At 37.0% G+C, this 19,536-nt stretch overlaps 1 protein-coding gene across 8 annotated transcripts in view; it reads right to left on the reverse strand.

Moving 5' to 3' along the window:
• Positions 1–11,040: 11,040 nt before the first annotated feature.
• The window catches only part of TLE1 (TLE family member 1, transcriptional corepressor), a 69,723-nt gene continuing 61,227 nt past the window's right edge, over positions 11,041–19,536 (reverse strand). For 5 of the 8 annotated variants that reach the window (XM_042826755.1, XM_042826757.1, XM_042826753.1 and 2 more), the window contains 6 exons: positions 17,142–17,391; positions 15,193–15,479; positions 13,193–13,340; positions 12,665–12,815; positions 12,151–12,227; positions 11,041–11,992 (listed from right to left, as the gene is read on the reverse strand). In XM_042826755.1, coding sequence (XP_042682689.1) covers positions 11,885–11,992; positions 12,151–12,227; positions 12,665–12,815; positions 13,193–13,340; positions 15,193–15,479; positions 17,142–17,391 — 1,021 coding nt within the window. In that variant the 3' untranslated portion in view covers positions 11,041–11,884. The remainder of the gene's footprint in view (positions 11,993–12,150; positions 12,228–12,664; positions 12,816–13,192; positions 13,341–15,192; positions 15,480–17,141; positions 17,392–19,536) is intronic. The other 3 variants (XM_042826760.1, XM_042826758.1, XM_042826759.1) reach the window with 1 other exon arrangement.

Raw genomic sequence — 19,536 nt, forward strand, 5'->3', positions numbered from 1 at the left:
GTTTGAGTGTGCTATTTCTAACATATCTCCATTTCTTCTGTAAATGGAAAAGTCTTCCCTGCGGGCACAAACATAATGTTCCTCTCCAATCCAATCCAGTCACTTTCCTCTTCAACAAATAAGTCTCATACAAAGCAGTTCTTTGGCCTGGCTGGAGGGAGGCAGTAGAACTGCGGTTCTCCATTTCTTCCCCTGATGTGCTTCAAATCAATGGCAAAACAGCTTGCTGCAGGGAGTTGAGGGAGATGACAAGATTGTCATTAAATTAGCTGACACTTCATGAGCAGAAGTAGCAATATAAATCCAACACCTGATTCCACCTTACAAACCACTCTCTTCCAGGCCTTTATTTCTCCATTCACCTCTGCAGCATGTTGGACAATCCCAGTCTCCAAGCAACACTTCCAGATAGGGATGTAAATTATCCTTTCATCCTCTCATCCACCTCTGGGAGAGATTATTTATACCACACCTCCAGACATGATTTCCCACTATCCACATTCTCCTCCCTGAAATCCCCTTGGTGACTCCTCTCTTGGCGGGACCCAAAGGCCATCCTCCTCCCTCAGCATCGTATCCAGCATCCCAGATCTCCCCAGGGCTGGCTGCATGCGGGAACCAAACCTGACCCTACCACCCAGTGGGCATGTTTTGTTCACTGTACCAACATCGCCAGGAACCCACTGGGACAAAGCACATGGCCCTATCCACAGGCCCAGATTCATCAAGGCCACTCCTGCAGACAGAGGAACCCTGGCTAGCTCCCTCCAATCTGATGGCCAAGCAATTGGTGCAACAAATCTGTCCAAAGGAAGAGCTTTGCATCTTCTTCCAAGGCCCATTATTTCAGATTGCCCTCCTCCAACTTGTTCCAGCATCAAAAGCCATAAGAAGGGCCATGCTCTTGCTTCAGCCTTGCGTAGAGACTAAAAATAAGCAAAAAGCTTATAAATAAAGCTACTCTCAAGAGTAGCTGTGAGACATTTCAGAGAATAAAAGCTTTCTGGATAAACTGGACCAAGCACTATCAGATTTTGCCTCATAGAAGGTGATTTTTGAGAACAAATGGTGGAGACTAGGCTGGTTTGTTCTCACATTGAGTGTTGGGAAGGTACAGCAGACCATATATTTTGGCAGAATCTATGGATGCCCAGATTAGCTGTCTCACGAAATTCGACATCCAATGGAAACAATTAATGGAAAATACGAAAAAAAAAATTCCTGGATTGTTTCAATGAATGACAGCAAACATGACTCAGGGTTAAATAAAATAATTGCTGGGGCTAGGAAAAATGACACCCACAAAATTCACCAACCACTGATATTTAACAGGATACTGCAGTAAATTAGAACCATTTTATGACATCTGGAATACTGGAAATTTGATCAAAAACTGGCAAAAAAAAAAAAAAAAAAAAAAAAAAAAAGAAAATTCTGTATTTTCCTAACATGGTGAGAAGCTCTGCAAAGGAAGGCAGGGAAAGAAAAAAATATAAAAGAACCAGACTGGTTAAAGAACTTGGATTTTGTTTTTCTGATGTTGTTATTGGCTGTATTTCTGTGATATGAAAAATGTGACCTGACTCAGACGGACCAGAGCTTAGGTATACAATGAAGTCTTTGAACTAATTACAGAAAAAAAAAATAAAAAAGCAAGCACTGCTAGGTGCCTTGTCTTTTGCTGGAGCTCATAAAATGTTCCAGGATGAAGGGTGCTACTTATGGTCTGCACATCTTTTCCAGTCATGAAGTGCTGGCTGAGAGTTGGTTTGCCAGAGTTGTTTTTTTCCCCGCCAGTCCTCTCTCATACCATCCAGCTGTCCAGAGCAACATTTGGTATCCTCCAGATGCACCACAAACTGGTCTGAATTTTTGTTCTTTCCATAACAAAACGGGAGAATTTATGACGAGAAGCTTCTGCTTTTCACATAGGATTAATTTCTTACCTCCTCATGCTGTGTGGTATAAGGGGCTTGGCATCATTAAAGCTGGAGTAGGCAAGCAGGTAAGGGTGTTCATAATCGCATCAGCCAGTAGTAGTCATTTCTGGATACCGTATCACCCCATTTAGTTTGTTTGTTAGAAAAGGCAAACTCAGTTATTAGTCAAGGCACATTCTGTCTCTTCTTAATGTTTTTTGCTCACTACAGGCATTGATCTGTACGGAAAACCCAAGATTGTTCTGGAATGGCAAGGTTTATTTTGAGAATGCAAGAGTTTGTAACACCTTGGAAGATGAACAACATTGTAAATATAAAGTAAAGGCTCAAGCATCCTGGCTTTTTAGTTCCTGTATTTGTGTTTCACAAGAAAAGACGTGGTACTGAACTGCATAATTTACACACAAGGTGCTATAGCTAATTATAAATGCCCCAAAAGGTTAGCATTTCAGACTGACATATATACACGTGCATGCATGACTATCAGCATTCAAAACAGGGGCTCAGGGAGCTCTGTAATGTGAAGTGCTCTTGATCCCTTTCAAGTGTGCTTTTAAATCACAGAGAAGCACCTGTTTGGTTTCTGCTCCTCTACCTCCAATCCCCCTGTGAGGACACTCACTTTCCCTAATCAGTTGTGTGAGTGTTAGGAAGCCATGTCAGCTTATTTACATCAGCGGGCACTAATACAATAGGAAATAAGAATATTGATTTTGCTCAGATCCCTGGGCAGCCATGAGTTATCAACAGATTTCAGCTGAGTTTGAAAACAGTAATGCTCTTGATTGCAAAATGACTTTTTCCCGATCAATATGTCACTCTGACTCACCCATACATGTTCCTCATGAGGCTTTGCACCAGCTAAGTAAAATCACAAGCTCAAACAGAATGTTGGCCTTTATTTATTTATTTTTTTTTAAATTTTGCAAACTACTTCTACATATCCCCTCTCATAAAAGTCAGCTCTTATTTGAAGGCCCTATAAAACAGGTAAAGTACAAGATCAGAAGGTAGCTCCAGTAGAATGACAGAGGATGAGACTCACTGCGTATCACACTATAAAGGACATGTAGATTTGATTAAATAAGGTGAGGATGAGTTTCCTACTGGCAAGGAATTGCATGCAAAAATCTGTAAGAACTAAAATACAACCCAATACTTTTACACTCAGCAGTTACAGTACAGATTAGCTCCTTTTCATTATAACTGTTCCCCAGATCAAATGCCCATTATAGATATGCACACAGAATGAAAATAGCCTCAAAGCTGTTCCTATTCTCACCAAGGCGGAGGCAAATTGGAGGCAATTATCAATTTATTCAATATTAGCTTTTTAAGCCATCCTTTTGTTCTGCCAGTAAACCTTTACAACTAACTGCACTAGCATAATTTAAATATGCGGTGGCTTTTCTCATCTTTACAATGAAATTTCTGGATGGGCCTCTAACATCTCATCTCCAATCTTCTACGAAGAGCGAGGAAAGCAAAACCTGTCACTAATGCTTAAACTTACCGGGGCAGGCTGGCTACAGGCATAGCCGGGATAATAATTTGTACCCTCCTTCAGCCACACATAATATAGTCTTTATTCAGCAAATAGCAAAGTCGTTTCACACCATGCCAAAGGTCAGCTTTTGCTGTATTAATAGCTGCTCTGGGAGGGTCAGAGTTGTGCTATCCTACATTTTTTTCAGGGCCTGGAGATGCAATTTCCTACAATCTGCAGGCAATTTCCCACCAATTTTCTCGGGGAGCTAATAGGCTGTGACAGGAGATGGAGCTAGCAAGCAGCAGGAGGCTTCAGAAAAGACAAATTGCATCTCTGCCACCTAACTGGGCAATCTAGAAAGACAGAGTTTATAGCTTTGTAGTATTATTGGGCCCCATGCTAACAGCAAATCACACAAGCTGCTATCTGAATTTCATATTTTTTTCCTTCTGAATTTGTTATCACCACATATCACTCTGCAGCATTTTTTCTACAAATGACAACTAAAAATGGATAGTGCGTGATTACTTGTTTAACTGCCTTTTAAGTAGACAAGTCTCGCTAAACATAATTCACACTCAGAAACAGAATTACACAATCTCATTTTTATGCTCTGTGATATTTTTGATTATTTTCATACTTGCCAAGGTACAAAGCAGATGCCTGGAGAAAGGGACTGACTTGTAAACTCAATTCAAATGAATTATGCAGTGCAAACTATGGGAACATTAAAAAACAAACAAACAGACAAAAAACCACAAAGCACTACAGTGGGCACACCTATGGTGGTTAAAAAATAAAATAAATCTCCACTAATCACATAATCACATACAGTACAAAATGAAAGCATAAAAAAGCCAAATATCACTAAGTTCTCCCTCTACTGTAACAGTGCTTGAAACATAAAAGTGAAATTCAACAGTTGACAGCCAACTAAAAACCAGGCATATAACCAACCATTTTTACCTTACAGATTTAAAATGCTCTAACTAGCAAGGCTTAAAGAAAGTATCACCACACCTATTTTAATAGAAAAGAAATTGATTTCAATCTACTAACTGTAACTCTCACTTAAGATTAAAAAAAAAAAAAAGACAATGACTCAAAGGCACATAACACTAACAACTATTGCAAGTTATATCTGTCGTATCTGTCACTACAATTCCCCCTTTCTATTACAGCAAAAACAGGTGGACAAGTACTGTAAACAAGTTTCATTATAGTACCTTGTACATCTGTAGGTTTTACTTCAAAATATAGAAGAATAAGTTTATGAAGGCATGGAGATACGCAAAGAAATTAGGTAGAAGAAAAAAAAAATCCATCTAAATTATTGCTTTCTACTGGCAGATAAAATTAGCCTGTGTAGAGTACAGAGTTGTATAAAGGTTTACTATAATTCAACACTAAGGATTTTCTTTTAATTACTTAAGTGATGGAAAAATGTAAAACTACAGTGAATGAAGAGTTAAAGTTCTCTAAAATTCATTTTGAAACTCTCAAATTTCAACCATTCGTCATTAATATCCCCATTTAATATTTGTGATTTTTAATAAGTTACAGTTAGCTAGAAGTATTGCAGACCTGGGAAAAATTATAAATAGAGTACCAGTTTGCACTCAACAAAGAAGATTATCTGCATAAACCACAGACACACACACAAAAAAGCTATCAAACAATACAAAAACTGTGAGCATTTCCTTAAAAAGATTCACTGATGAAACAGTGATGAAGATTCCCACTAGAGAATCTTGAGTTTAGCAAACTAAAATTAATGGTTTCTCTATATGGTTTTACAAACTTCATGAGATACACGTTAAAAAAATCAGTTATATCTTAGATTAGTGAATGTTCCCTCAATTGATGTTGGAAATGCACACCTCCCATAATTAACAATCAAAGACAGAAAAATAGGAGCATTATTCATGCAAAAGACACTAAAACATCTGTAGAGGACTAATACATATTCAAGAGGCAACACAGGGTAGCACAGCAGTCAACTGGTCCCCATACAAAAAACAAGTATTTCAGGAAGTAAACCTCATGTGCCAATGGAAGTTGGACTGCTAAACCTCAAAGTCCTGTGGCATACACACACAGCATGCTTAAGCCAATACTGAAGTGACATAAGGTCATTTACATATTTAACAGCTGTTTGGCTGACCCATCAACCTTAAGAAATACTTTCAATTTGTAGAGCCATCGGATTACATTTTTACTCAAAATCTAATTAAGAAAATACTCAGGCCCAAATAAATAAAAAAAAACTCAAGCATCAGACCAACAGCTCGATTATTTTTAAGAATAAAAGAAAGTTTGGTAGTACTCCAAAATATCTTGCTACAGCAAACCACGAAATAAGAGTTATTAGCTTATCATAATTGCAGCCAATTTTTAAAGTAATGGAGTAATCCACTGTGGATTGCTGTAAAGAAGTGGAACAAAGACTGTGAAATGAACAGATGGATTTTATTTTAAACAAATTAGGCTCACTACCACGGCAGTAATGAATGATTTCTAAGTTTCTCAGTGGTATGGGTTAACTTCCATTTATGACCACTCATTCTGCTTGTTAAGTTTTTTTTAAACTGCCATTAAAATCAAGCCTTGAAGGAAAACTGGCACTAATTATTTTTCAGTTACAAGCTATCATCTCCACTTTTATATTAATGACAAAGTGTACAAAAGGGATAAGGATAATAGCATGTTTGATTACTTAATCTCCAAACTGTGCATTATCTTTACCTCTCACACGTTCTTGGCATAAAACAGAGATAGAGACGAGGTTCAAGATATACTATACCTTTTTACTGCAAACATAACAAAGAAAGTCCTTGCCAAACTCTATGTAATAGCAACTGTCTATTGCTCCCTGCAGTGCCTCTCTATGAATCAACGTAAAAATTGCATATGAAATTTTAGGAGAGAAACAATCACAAAATCAACATTTTACTTCAGGAAACACCACAGGATTTTTCCACAGTGAGTCAACAACACTGACCAGCATTTCCACAAACAATGGAAGTATGAGTACTGAGCAATGATGCTATCTTATCTCTAGGTGCTTGCTTTAGTAAAGGAAATTATTACATCTTGGCTGACACTATTTATCTACCTATCCACAAAAAGATTCAGCCAGACTCTCCTGTGGCCTATGCATCACCAACAGACTTGTTAGACAAAATTATTCCTGGTACATGAGCCAGAAAGGTCAAAGCCTAATGTTCAGCTTCTATGAGCCAACTGTGGGTCATGGCAATAAAGAATGGAGGAGGGGGGAGGATCCTCAAATTTGAAATGGATAACTAATGTGAGTCTCAATATCACCTGCTTTTTGATGTTCAGTTTTCTGAGAGTATCACTCCAAGGAAAAAAATACAGCTCTCTCAAGAATTAATGTACTATAGAAGCAATCGGTTCCTTTGTTTCGAGGCATGACATCTTTAAAAACATTTTGCAGTTTGAAAACAAAATACTCCTCATTTATTGCTCTTATTTCCCCTTATGTTTCCTTGTTACATTGTACATATGCATATTTTTTAAAACATGAAAAAAAACACTAAATAACTCAAAAAAAGCAAACAAAAAAAAAAAAATCCCAACAACCATGTGCCTAAAGTGTGTTCAAAGAACTGTAGAGAATGCACTGTTTCTTTTTAATGAGTGGTTGAGTACTCCTATGTAGTTCATCAGAAACTGAGTAGACTTCTCAGAAACGTCATTAAGTTAGATCCACAGTGCAGATTTTTAAAGCATCCAGTTCCTGCATGTCTGGTTTCCCTAGCAAAATTTACCATGCTGCACAAAGCACTTAAGTTGCAATGGGACATCTGGGAGCATGTTGCTGAAAATAGGATTATCAATTGCTGGAAAGCTGAGTTTGTGCTACAAAAATACTAGGTAATGGGAAATGTTGAGAACTGGGTGTGATATAACATTCTTTCCTCTTTGAACTATGTGACTGCTTATGAATGTCATAGAAATGTCCACTCCTTTCTTAGGTGTGTCCCTGAATTACTACACAGAAACATCTAAGCAACTTCATGGGAAAATGGCAGTTGGTGTAATTGTACACTGAAACCTTGTTCTAGGTGGTTTTTGTGTTAAACTACCACTGAAAAAGGTGGGAGAACAGTGTGTCTCTTTTTTCCTTTCACCTCTCTGTGTATTCTCAGAAAGTGTTCAGCTCTTTCTTTCATTCTGGTGATCACTAAGTCCTACTTGAGCTGCTGCAGATCTCCCAGTCTGTAATAAATTGACCTTTCTTTGGCAGGATATCATGACTCAAATCCTGTATACACCTATATTCTGACATTATTTCTAAGCACTTTTGATGGGGGAAAAAAATGTTTTGAGAAGATTGCAAGCTCCTCCAGCTAAGTGGCCCAAGGAATAAACACCATAAGTTTGGAATCTGGATTCAAAACTCTTCTAGAGCGTGCAAATAGTAAAATCCACCTTTCTTAATTAATATAACTATAGAACTTCTCACATCAAATCAAAATTTCATCAATATAACAGAAAATATGAAGGTCTGCAACTGTATTGCATGACTCCACTAGTTAATTAGTGGAATCATGTAATTCTTTCTTGGGGAAAAAAAAAAAAAAAACACACACACACACACAAAAAAAAAAAAACAACAACAACAAAAAACAAAACCAAACCAAACCATGTATTTGTCAGTCTAGTTTTATGTTACAGTTACTTTGATGCTTCTGAAAATTCTACCTCTATCACCAATCCAAAGATGAGACATAAAAAGATATGGCCAGTTATTTATACACAAAAACATGTATGTGATGACAGATTCCAATTTGATGTTTCTATTACCAAAAAAAAAAAAAAAAATTAACAATATGATCTTCATGTTTCTTTCTTGCTCTCTCCTCCCTTTAAAAAGAAAAAAGCTTTTGAAACACCAAAGGAGTTGAAAAGAATTAATGCAGATGAAAATTCTCTCTCAAATTCTCAAAAGCTTGCAGTTTGATGCAGGGAAATATCTTTACTTGGAATTATAAAGAAAACATGTACTCTGCCACATTGAGAAATATTATCATGATTTTATGCACAACTGACTTACAAAACTTGTTGTCTAGTACACATACACTACATTGTACTTAGAATGAGCAAAGAATTTTGTTCAGTTGAACTGATATTACCACAAATCTCCAGTTCATCAGTTATTGTTTATACTGACATCCAATATGTCATTTGTAAGGACTCCCCACTTCTGCTCTGTCTGGCATTACTTTTTGCCAGAGTGGCATTCAGCCGTCTGAATACTGAGGGCCACCCAGCAAACAAAGACTGTCCCAGAAAGGGGCTAATTAAAGGAATCTTTTAGGATTGCAATTAAACTGACAAAAAATAAAAATTACCTACCCCATCGTTATTGTTGCACCCTCTTTTTCCATTTCCTTTTCCCAGAGCCCTCTCTGTTACTGCTGGTCTGATTTGGTCTGTTTCTTCATTTAAGGAGTCATTTCCACCCACTACTTTCTACAGGGCTACAAGAATTTACAGAAGCTCTCTCAAGTTTTAAGTCTTGGAGACAATAGCAAAAACAGACATACATGCCAAGATTCCACCCACTGCACCATTTCATTTAAAAATGTGGCTGTACATGGAAGAGATTCGACTGTGACAAATGAAAATAAAATGTTTGTGAAATATAAAGTGAAACATGTGAAATGAGAACTTGAGAGCATGGGTGTTGGATGAGTCCCCATGTTTTCAGATCCAAGGCATAAAATAGATCTGACTGGTGAAAGAAAGTTGATTGCAATATAAAAAACCAAGGTACAAATGTGATTAAATTAATTCACATGCAAAATAATGCCTTGTTCCAAAGCTGCTGACTCATTGTACATTCTAAAAGTTAACAAGAAGGGCAAAGATACATCATGATTTTCTTGACACTGTCATTTTGAATCTCTTAGATTGCCAAAATTTGGTCTCACTGACAAGCACTATGGTGCAAGTAAAGAGCAGAACCATTACATATATGTGTTTAATTTCAAAACATACATAAGTATGTTATCATAGTTGCATTTTTGGATCCTCTTCTATCAGCTCTTAAGAAAGACAAAAGAATATTTATGAAGTAAGCCAATTAGATGGCAATTTGGAAGACAATCAAATGTGCCAAATGGAGCAAATGGATGCTTTGACCTTGGCTAGAGTTGCTAAGCAAAGTCAATTCTTATCAGAAGGGTCAGATGTTTGAAAGAACTTCACAATTAAAACATGGTCAGCCTAAAATCAAGTAACTTAGTGCAAACTTTTTTTTTTTTTTTTAAGCCTTCCCATTTTAGAATAGCGTAACAATTCACAGTATTTCAATATAGCAAATACAATTTTTTTGGGAAAAGCCTTGTGATTCTATTTTTGCCTCACTTGTGTGAAAGGCACATCATCATCACCTAAAGCTGGTCTATAATTTTCCTACTCCTATATACAAAATAACAATAGACAACTACACAGATACCAGTTGATAGAGTATTGATTTTGTATGTCTAGGAAACTAGATTATCCTGAATGGTTAACATTTCATATTCCAAACGCTAAGTTAATATTCCAATGCTACTGTAATGCTAGATGCTATAAAATGGTTTCTGTAGAATGGTCATGTAAATTGAAAAGAAAACTGATGTCTCTTCAGACTGGAAATTATAGAAAAAAATTGACCCCAAATGAGAAAATCCATATCCATGCATCTGTCAGTCAAACTTGTTTCTTCCTGGTTATGAGTCTTTGAAATGTAGAGAATATAAGCCATTGTCAAATGCTAGCAAAGTGAAAAAGCAGCTATTCAAAATGTGTCTTAACCTCTCTCAGTTTGTGCAATTTTAAGCATTACTTAAAGATATCCTTCTGTTTATCTAATTTGAAAAAACATTACTAGAATAAAATGTACACATTCTCTCCTCATCCATTTGTCTCGAGAACATTGAAAAAACTTGATTTGAAGATGTATGACTTTGGTAACTGGCTGCTCAGCATAGCTCTTCGGCGATGTCATACACATGTAACAGTGGAAGGGACTCAAAGACTCCTCAATAGGAATACAGAGTATAGGCCTGTCTAATATGGGACACTAGAAAATTAATTCTAATGTATTTATACAGTAGATTCGTTGAAAATAATAAAAAAATCCTTTGTCAACGTGGTCACAAGAAATTAAGAAGCAAGTTTAACTTAGTTTAACTTAGGTTAATTCGCTTTACTTGCAGATCTGCAAGTATTGTGAAATCAGTTAAGTGAGTTAAGTGGTCGCCTGTAAAACCCACACTTTGGTAATTTTTTAATATTTACCTGAGTATCTACGTATAAACAAGCCATTAAAAAAAAAAAAAAAGGAAATGATTATTTTCTTCTGTAAAATATGAAGGACACAACTTATCTAGTTTTCTTTAATCACAGACACTTTTAGTTAAATGAATAAAGCCTCTGATGTACTTAGTTTAAACGCAGTCCTTCATGAATTCTGTTCAGCTGAAGGAGAAAGGAGAAGGAAATCTCTTCTTCTAGAGATGACCACAAGAATTATGATCAGGCACATATTAATGCTTCTGCCAAAGAACATATACATGGGACATCACAACAAACTTAAAATAAACTGCACAACTTTATGAAATGTTCAATTTTTGTATTTACACTATAATTAGTACAAAATTGCCTTTTAGTTTTCCTGCAGCACAAGACAGTATCTACTGGATTTGATATCCTAATATGTCAAAACAATTACTTTGAAGTATGATAAAGGAATCTAGGAAGAGTTATAAAGAATAAGACACAGTTTTCAAACTATACATAGTGTTTGCTTTTGCTTCTAAAAAGGTACTTATATCCCCAAAAGGTCTTTTAAATAAGTGGGGGTGAGGAGTGGGAGGGAAGAAGAGTGGGAGGAGGAAGGGGAGAAGAAGAGTGGTTGTTCATACTAAAGCCTTTACTGTAATAAACTAAATATATTTACAATTTATACAAATGTTTGACCTTCAACAAAAATACAAAAACATATCACAAGATGCAAAACCAGGAAACAAGTTCATCTGAGACACCACTGCTCTACACAGGACAGGATGCAAATTGAATTGCAAGGAACAGAAAGGTTATCCCCATATTCAGGCAATGAGAACAATTTGCATGAGGTCATAAAGAAAGAGAAAAAATAAAAAGGCTTCAACATTCTTTAGCAGACTCGGCTTTTAAAACTATGTCAAAAACCTAGGCTACATCTGTCCATCTTGCTTCTGTGTTGTGTTTGGTCCGCACAGCCAATACTTAAGTTGCTGGATGTTGCCTTCTATTTTGAAAAACCGAAGTAACTTCATCACAAGGTCTGGAACCTCAATACTTTAATTCCTTTTTAAAAGGCAAACCTTTCTAATTCTACAATTAAGAACAATTTTGGCCCAGTTCAACTTCTAAAAGTTATATCCCCATCATATTTTCAGTAGATAACTTCATAGACTGTAGCTTTTTTGTCTCCAGAGCCAGTGACTATGTATTTATCATCCACAGAGATGTCACAGCTAAGCACTGATGAAGATTCTTTGGACTAGAAGAAAAATAGAAATATATTACTTGATTAAAAAAAGTCTACTACCTTCATCTCAGTATCCCATTTCGAGTGGATCACATAGGTAAAGAGATTTGTGTCCACTCGTGGGACTTGCAGAGTACTAGTGATTTCTTTAAAAGCAGTATCATCCTCACCTGGAATATACTGGCTCCATAAGGAGTTCTCCATGCATTAAGAAGGTTATCCTTCCCTGTACTCACAAACCATTTACCTAGAATGTGAAAGAGAAGAACTGTTAAAACACATGAGGCAGACATCTGACAGATTTTGTTTCAGATTGAAATCTGATGGCTAATTGCAGCAACACAAAGCTCTCACCACTAATCAATACAGTATTATTGCTTAGAATCAACATGGATGCCTCATGCTTTTGTAGCATATGACATACAAGAAATCGCCACATGAAGTAGAAACAGTCTTTTACACACAGCTCAACCTTTACAGCAGACTTTGAATAAATTAATAAAAAAGTCAGTTCTCTGTAGGCAAGTATATTTATATTCATAAAGCAGAGCTATTTATTCACAAATTGAGAAACATAGACACTAAATAAATTTTAATTATCAGAAGTTATGATTGTGCAATAACTTATGTAGGCAGTATGAATTAAGAGTCCAGACTTCCAGTTCTGCCTTCGTGGAAACTTACCACAGTAAGCAAATTTGAGTGACAATACACAACTCTCATGAAGGTGCAGCTGATATTTGTCTGGTTTATTTACATGTAGCACTTCCACGTTGCTGCTCTCCATTCCCACGGCTAGCCATTCACCAGTAGGGCAATAACCAAGGGAAAATATCTGAAAATCAAACAACATTTACAGTTTTTATTTTTTCCTATAGTGGCCAAAAGAATGAGGAGAGGAAGAAGGAAGGGCATAGAAACAGAACTGACAAAGTTCAATAGTGAGACTGCTTGTCAAAATTCTAGTGACCAAATAACCCCTGTTCTTGCCTATTAACTTAGGAAAAACAGGGACAGAAAGTAGAGTCAGCCTATTGTTTTGTCCCAAAGTAATTAAACATACGAAAGTTCCAAAGTATCATGCTGTAAATAGTCAAAGCAAACAAAGCAAACAATCTAAAATTCGTCAGCTGCACTGGAGTAGTTTCTCAGCCTTCTTCCTAAATGCTTGCCTGTTCCGCTCCCCTGTGTGTTGCAGAAAAATCCAGTTACCTGTGATGTGAAGTCGTGTTGCTGTAGCTGTCTCCCTTCTCTCAAGTCCCAGGATCTGACAGTGTTATCCAAACCTCCTGTCCAGAGTTTGGTACCATCATTAGAAATGTCAATACAGCTGGCCCCATCTGTGTGGCCCTGGAATTGCCTGATAAAACAAACCAGATTGAATAATGATTTCCTGCCAGAGCTCAAGGTAAACAGTGTTGTGGTGTTAGTTTTGGACTCTGCATGTGTGTCATCTGTGTCTGCTGATGGGCAAATATCAGCCCCTCCCTCTGACTTGGCATGAAATACAACAAAAATATTTTCCAGGTGCTACAGAAATTGACTGCATCACAGATAGATGGACAAATATTTTCTGTCATGTTTTGAGAAGTTTCTTTTTTTTTTTTTTTTTTTTGAGTGTAGTAGTAACTACAGTTAAAAAGCAATTAAAGACAGCATAGATTAAAAAAAATGCTGACGGAATAAAGCTCCTCCAGTTTCAGAAAACAACTACTGTTGTTTTCCCTGTCTGTAAGTCAACATGATAAATAGTGAAGGGATCCAGAGAAGGACCCAAATTGTCATGCACAAGCATTGCTGAATCAGCGAAGTTGCATTCTCTGGCAGGAGATCAGGAGATCACAAAATAACTAGACAATGCACTTTGTTTCAAAATCTTCTCATTAGGAGATTCCAGCTTTCAGCAACCAAAAGGTCATAACAAGTTTTCCTTAATCCTTTGGCAGAAGCCATCCATGTTTTTCATCGGCAATTAAATATAAGAAAATTCAATGTCAAAGGTGGAGGGAAGGGAGAACAAGGCAACTTGTCTGAGAGTGAACGAGGTGATTTACCACGAGTTGCCATAGGAAGGTCACATGGCACATTGTGTTTCACAGTTTCCACATGTTATCAATCAGAATGATCAGCAAGTGAGCGATGGGAGAAACAGTAACTAACACTATTTATTCAAGTCAGTGACAGATGGAGAAAGAGCCCTTCTCAGGGCCTAAGCACATACAAAGCAAATTGAAGACTTTATATAACTAAGGGTGTTCTCTTTGTCATAGAAATTTAGCAGAAAGTCAAATTTTCACTTAAATTGCACATCAATTTAGGCTTACTATTGATATACAGTAAATTCATTAAGTCACAGCAGACAAAGCAGCTTCTTTGGTGTATCATTCTAATCCTCTAAAACATCATGATCTTTTCCATTGTAGGCTCTCCATTCTTGTAATATTGTAAGCCATCACAGCCTTAGCAAGATTGAACCAAAGGTCACCTTCTATTAAAATCATACAACCAGTTGTTATTTCACACATTTGCTTTTTTTTTTTTTCTGTCATAGCACTGATGCTAAATATTGACCTGCTAGACACTGTAATCAAGGTTTAAAGGAAGTATTTCACAAGTAGCATACACAGCAATATATTTATTATAGCCTCCACAAATCATCCTCACAGCTTTAGAGATCAAATTCGTCTTCCAGAACTCAAATATTTTTCTTTTATGAAGACATCAAACATCAGTCCTTCATACTTTCCTCAAAAAAAATGAAGTGATCTAGGTTTTCAACTACTTTTGGAAGGTTAATTTTATTACCTGTCATCACTAATTACAAACTGAATTTTTTCCTTATTACTTAGAAAGACCTAAGGTAAATGAAAACAAGAAACCTCACAGAGTTCTCTACATAGCAAGTTCAGTCTGTGTTAATCACAATCTAGCTTGTTGAAATTTGCAGACACATTCAAGTACATGAAACCAACAAGAGCTTTCACACTGACTTCAAGAGGTTAGAGAACAACCTGAAAGGCCCTCAAAGAACAGCTCCTAGGACAGGCTACTAGAATTAGTTTCTAGCCCAACCTGAGCACCAACCTAATTCTTTGGATAAGAAAGACTCTTTTACTTTGCTATTCTGAACCTTTATTCTGCGAGATAAATATTTAGCTGCTCAAAGACTAAGTTTAATTAATTAAAGTTAACAGAAAACAAGTAATACTCACCTGACCAATGTCTGATTGTGCAGATCCCACACTGCAATGTTCCCATCACTGCAGCAGGAAAAGCACACCTTGGAGTCAGGGCTGATAGCCAAAGCATAGCAGGCAGGAGCTGAGGATGTAAGCTCTGCTTTTATACGAGGAGTTGGCGCTGCCAGGTCCCATATGGATAATGTGCTGGCTTCCCCGCCAACTATTAGGGTGCATCCATCAGGCAGTAATTTACAAGAGCGGATGTAGTTATCTCTGTTCTGTACAACACAAATCACCTCCGTTACGTTAATACATGCCTGCCAATAATGACCACTAATGAGATTCTGACTGCATCCAAGTTTTAAACAGTAAGCAATTTTTTCCAGTGCCAAAGTACAGAACAGAAATCAGTATGCCCTAAAAGGTTTCAAATGCCTACTTCTCATTACTAACTTTCTCAAACCTGATGAATTGCAAGTCTTCCATCTCATTACACTAAGACAGTGCCAAAAGTAAGCTTGCATTTGAGAAAGTGCACTCCATCAATTATGATCACCAGCATCACTGGAATATTTTGCAAAAAACAAAGTGACTTCTCGTATGATATCTAAGCAACCACTTATGAAAATACAGTTGAAGTCTCATATCTTTCAGATCTTAGAGTTTTCTTTTAAATGATATCTTACATTCATCATTTTAAAGTGAAAATGTTGAATTATTCCCCTACTAGTCCTGGATTTATGCTAGTTCTCTTGCTCAGCATCACTCCTGTCAAACTCATAGTGGTTTCACATTTTTGATACTATTGCTGACAGAGATACTATAAAAGATTTAGAGATGGAAAAGATTTCAATCTTTACATATTACAAAGCTGACTTCTTAAGCATATTGGCTGCGTAACATAGTAACAGTCCTCTAGGAAATGCAGGGATAGGATCAGTAACTCAAAACAAAAAAATCCACAACACTAAGTAGAAATCAAAGACACTTCTACTGCTAAGGTTTGTTTGTGGTTGTTTTCTGTTTTTTTTTTTTTTATTTTTGGGGATGGTGGTTTTGTTTGGGGTTTTGCCCATTTGTTTGTTTTACAGTCACAGAGAGGGAGCAGCAAGCAGTGCACTGGGAATGTCAGCTTAGCTATTGGCAGCCATACAGATCTGTAACTAAAATGAAGGCAACTAGGACTGAGCATCCAGAGACAAACCTGTCACAAGACAGAATACATATTTAACCATACATATACTACTACTGGACAACTGACATGGGCATATCATCAAATGAGAGGTAAAAGCTGGAAAAAAATTAGCACATTTATTATGATCAACATCTAAGAATTACTTTCATCCATAATATATATTATTGTGTTTTATGACATTACACCTTCTCAGTTAACATCACACTGATTTGTCTCTTTCCAAATCTCTACACTCCTTTAGTGTAAGAAGCACTTTTATTTAACAGCTTTTTTGATTTAGCTTTTCAACTAACTGCAAATAAATCAGCTTGCACCTGATGGATATGAATAGAAACCAGCAGAAGTGCAGCAATACAAAGTGACCTTGCTACCTTGTCACACTACTCCTTTATACAGCCACTACCCTCTTACAAAAAAGGATGTGATTTCTGGCATGAACGAAACAGCATGGAATGTCTCTGTCTCAGCCAGGATTCCTTTTAAATCCATGCAGTGCAAAAAACACCAGCACAACTTGGATGGAGAAATAATCAGCTGTACTCACAAACGTCTTATCTATTATTTGACCCTTAGTAATGACATTTATCACTAAACAAACCAGTCCACTTCTCTGAAACACCACCTGTTCAGTGTTTAAAAAAAAAGTCAGTTAAATACATACAGCAGGAAACAGAACTGCCTGCTATTTCCTTATAATATGAACACAATCCAGACAAGGACAGCTATTTCCTTATTGAGTCTCCAAGGAGAAGTTACCCTTCTACATTAGTTCCTGTTCACTTACCAGGCAGTCGAGCTGAGAGACAGGGCTCTTATTCCCGGGCTGGCTGATATCCCAGACTTTGACACACCCCTTGCCACCCGTGTACACATGTCTCGTGGGGTTGCTGATGGTAACTGCACACACAACTTCCCCATGGTTCAGAGTGTTGATTTGACGGGCATGGCGAGGGATTCCTGGACCGATGAGGGCATCAGGAGGGAAAGGAACAGGCTGCATCTGGCCATCTGCAGTAACATGAAAGGAGTAGGCTCTTTTCGGGGAAGGAAAGAAAGGAGAAGAAAAAATATATCAGCAAAGATATAGTGCAAAAATTACAGAAAAAGGTAGTACTTTGTTTTCTTTAATTTTCATGAGAAAAAGATTTGAAAAGCTACAGGACCTAATACCATGAGGTACATGAAACCTCAGAGAAAGATCAGGATCAGAGAAAGAAAGAAACAACAACCGTGTTCAGCTTTTGTGTTTCAACTAAACTATTTGTGCAGTGGGGAAGCAGATTAAAATCTCCTATTAACTCTACGAATCAAGGTCATGGCCATCACTCTGCTACTGGAGCTGTTGAAAGACCTTTCAGCTGCTGCTTTCTAATCAGTGGTTCTGAGTCTCCGCACAAGTCATACAGCAGCATTTCCTGACCATCTTTCAGATGTGTTCCATGAGGCTTGCACCTGTTACCGTGAACTCTGAAGTTAAACTTGTCCTCAACTTATTTCAGCACATCATCTTCATCATCAGCACTTGCTGTGCTAGTAAGTCTCTATTTCCAGCTGGGAACTAGTTTTGTACACAACATGGAAATGCAGAGTGCTCTTACATGACGCTCTTACATCAGAAAGCTGACACAATCTTCTCATAATTATATTATCTTGAATAAGTATTTTGGAACAGTTGAAAGGCTCTGTTTCCCAGGTAGTTTTAGCACTTCTGAAATGTCTGTATTTACACACTGCATGATCTCAAGCATATGAAAACTTAAGGTTGAGAAACTGAGTCCCTGCAGTGATAAACCATTACTCCTTAGGGAAAGTACACAGAATTATTTGTGTTCACTGTGACATTTAAAATCAGTTCAACATGAAGACCAGGGCACAGAAAGCAACAAAAAGGTTTCAGATTCAGGGTGGCATTTTTTCTTTGTTTTTAAAAATAATAAAAATACTACTGCAAAAGCTGTTTGTATTATTCTGGTGAGATACTGCTGTTACACTAATTGCTTTCTTATTCAAGAGAGCAAAGTGGTGAAAAATAAGTAATGTTTTTACTAATAGGATACCTCCTCCCAATTATACTGTTATTTTTTTTTCTAATTTATTTTTGTTCTCAGGTCTGTGCATTCTTTTCCAAATAAATCTTCCTCATAAATCTTTGGTTACTACAGTTCAAGTTAAAGCATTGCATTGATCTTCAACAGATGAAAGAGTAGGTAATTCAATTAATTTTTTGTTCTAAGTGTGTAGTTTTCAAGTTTTTTATTGTATGTTTCCATGTATTGCACAGTTTGAAAGAAAGGAACAAGTAAGATTTCTGAATCTATAATAGATATCACAATGTACTTGAGCTTGTTTCCTAAAGCAACTAAGTATGCCTAGGAGCTGAGAAGATATTCAGAGCCAGAAGAAAATAGAGAAGGCTCTATTTTTATTTCATACAGAACACAAGATAGCGTCAGACAAAGCAGTACCACAGTCTTCACCACGGGGGAAGGGCAAAAGGTAATTGACAGTAACTGCTATAAACCAAAGAAGAAGTCAAGTCCATACACACACAATTCCTGTACCTTATTCATGTTTTGTGGTTGGACTAGTCAACTGAAGATATGCTCAGAGAACACACAAATAGAGAATGAGGAAACAAAAAAGGTGACAAATAAAACTTATGAGAAATGACATATAAGGAAGTTTACTCCCTTATTTGTATACAAGTTGCAAAGTGTATCAGATGCACCTCCTCCTATGGAATCCTTGCACTGGAATGGGCTGCCCAGGAAAGTGGTGGATTCACTGACCCTGGAGGCGTTCAAGGAATGTTTGGATTTCTTGTTGAGGGATATGGTATAGTGAGATCTAATGGTGACAGGTGGATGGTTGGACTGAGTGATCTTGTAGGTCTTTTCCAACCTGGTGTTTATGTGATTCTTTCCCTTTTTTCCCCCCTTTTTTTTTTTTTTGTATAAAGAATTACATAACAATATAGGCTGACAGAGGCATTTGTACCATTTCTGTGAAGAGAAGTTAAGACAGAACTGTCCCAGAGAAGCTATTCACCAAACAGGTGAGACATAGGATAAGTGAGGAGGAAGAGTAGCAACAAAAGTGCTCAAGGCTGAAGCTGCTCAAGTTCAGTACAGAACTAAGGATTCACAGCATTTGTGAGGCTTAAAAGCTAGGCCCCATCC

Source organism: Centrocercus urophasianus, unplaced genomic scaffold (genome assembly GCF_019232065.1).
Source record: "Centrocercus urophasianus isolate 14NV4802_14NV808 unplaced genomic scaffold, USGS_Curo_1.0 seq_27, whole genome shotgun sequence".
Classification (NCBI taxonomy): domain Eukaryota; kingdom Metazoa; phylum Chordata; class Aves; order Galliformes; family Phasianidae; genus Centrocercus; species Centrocercus urophasianus.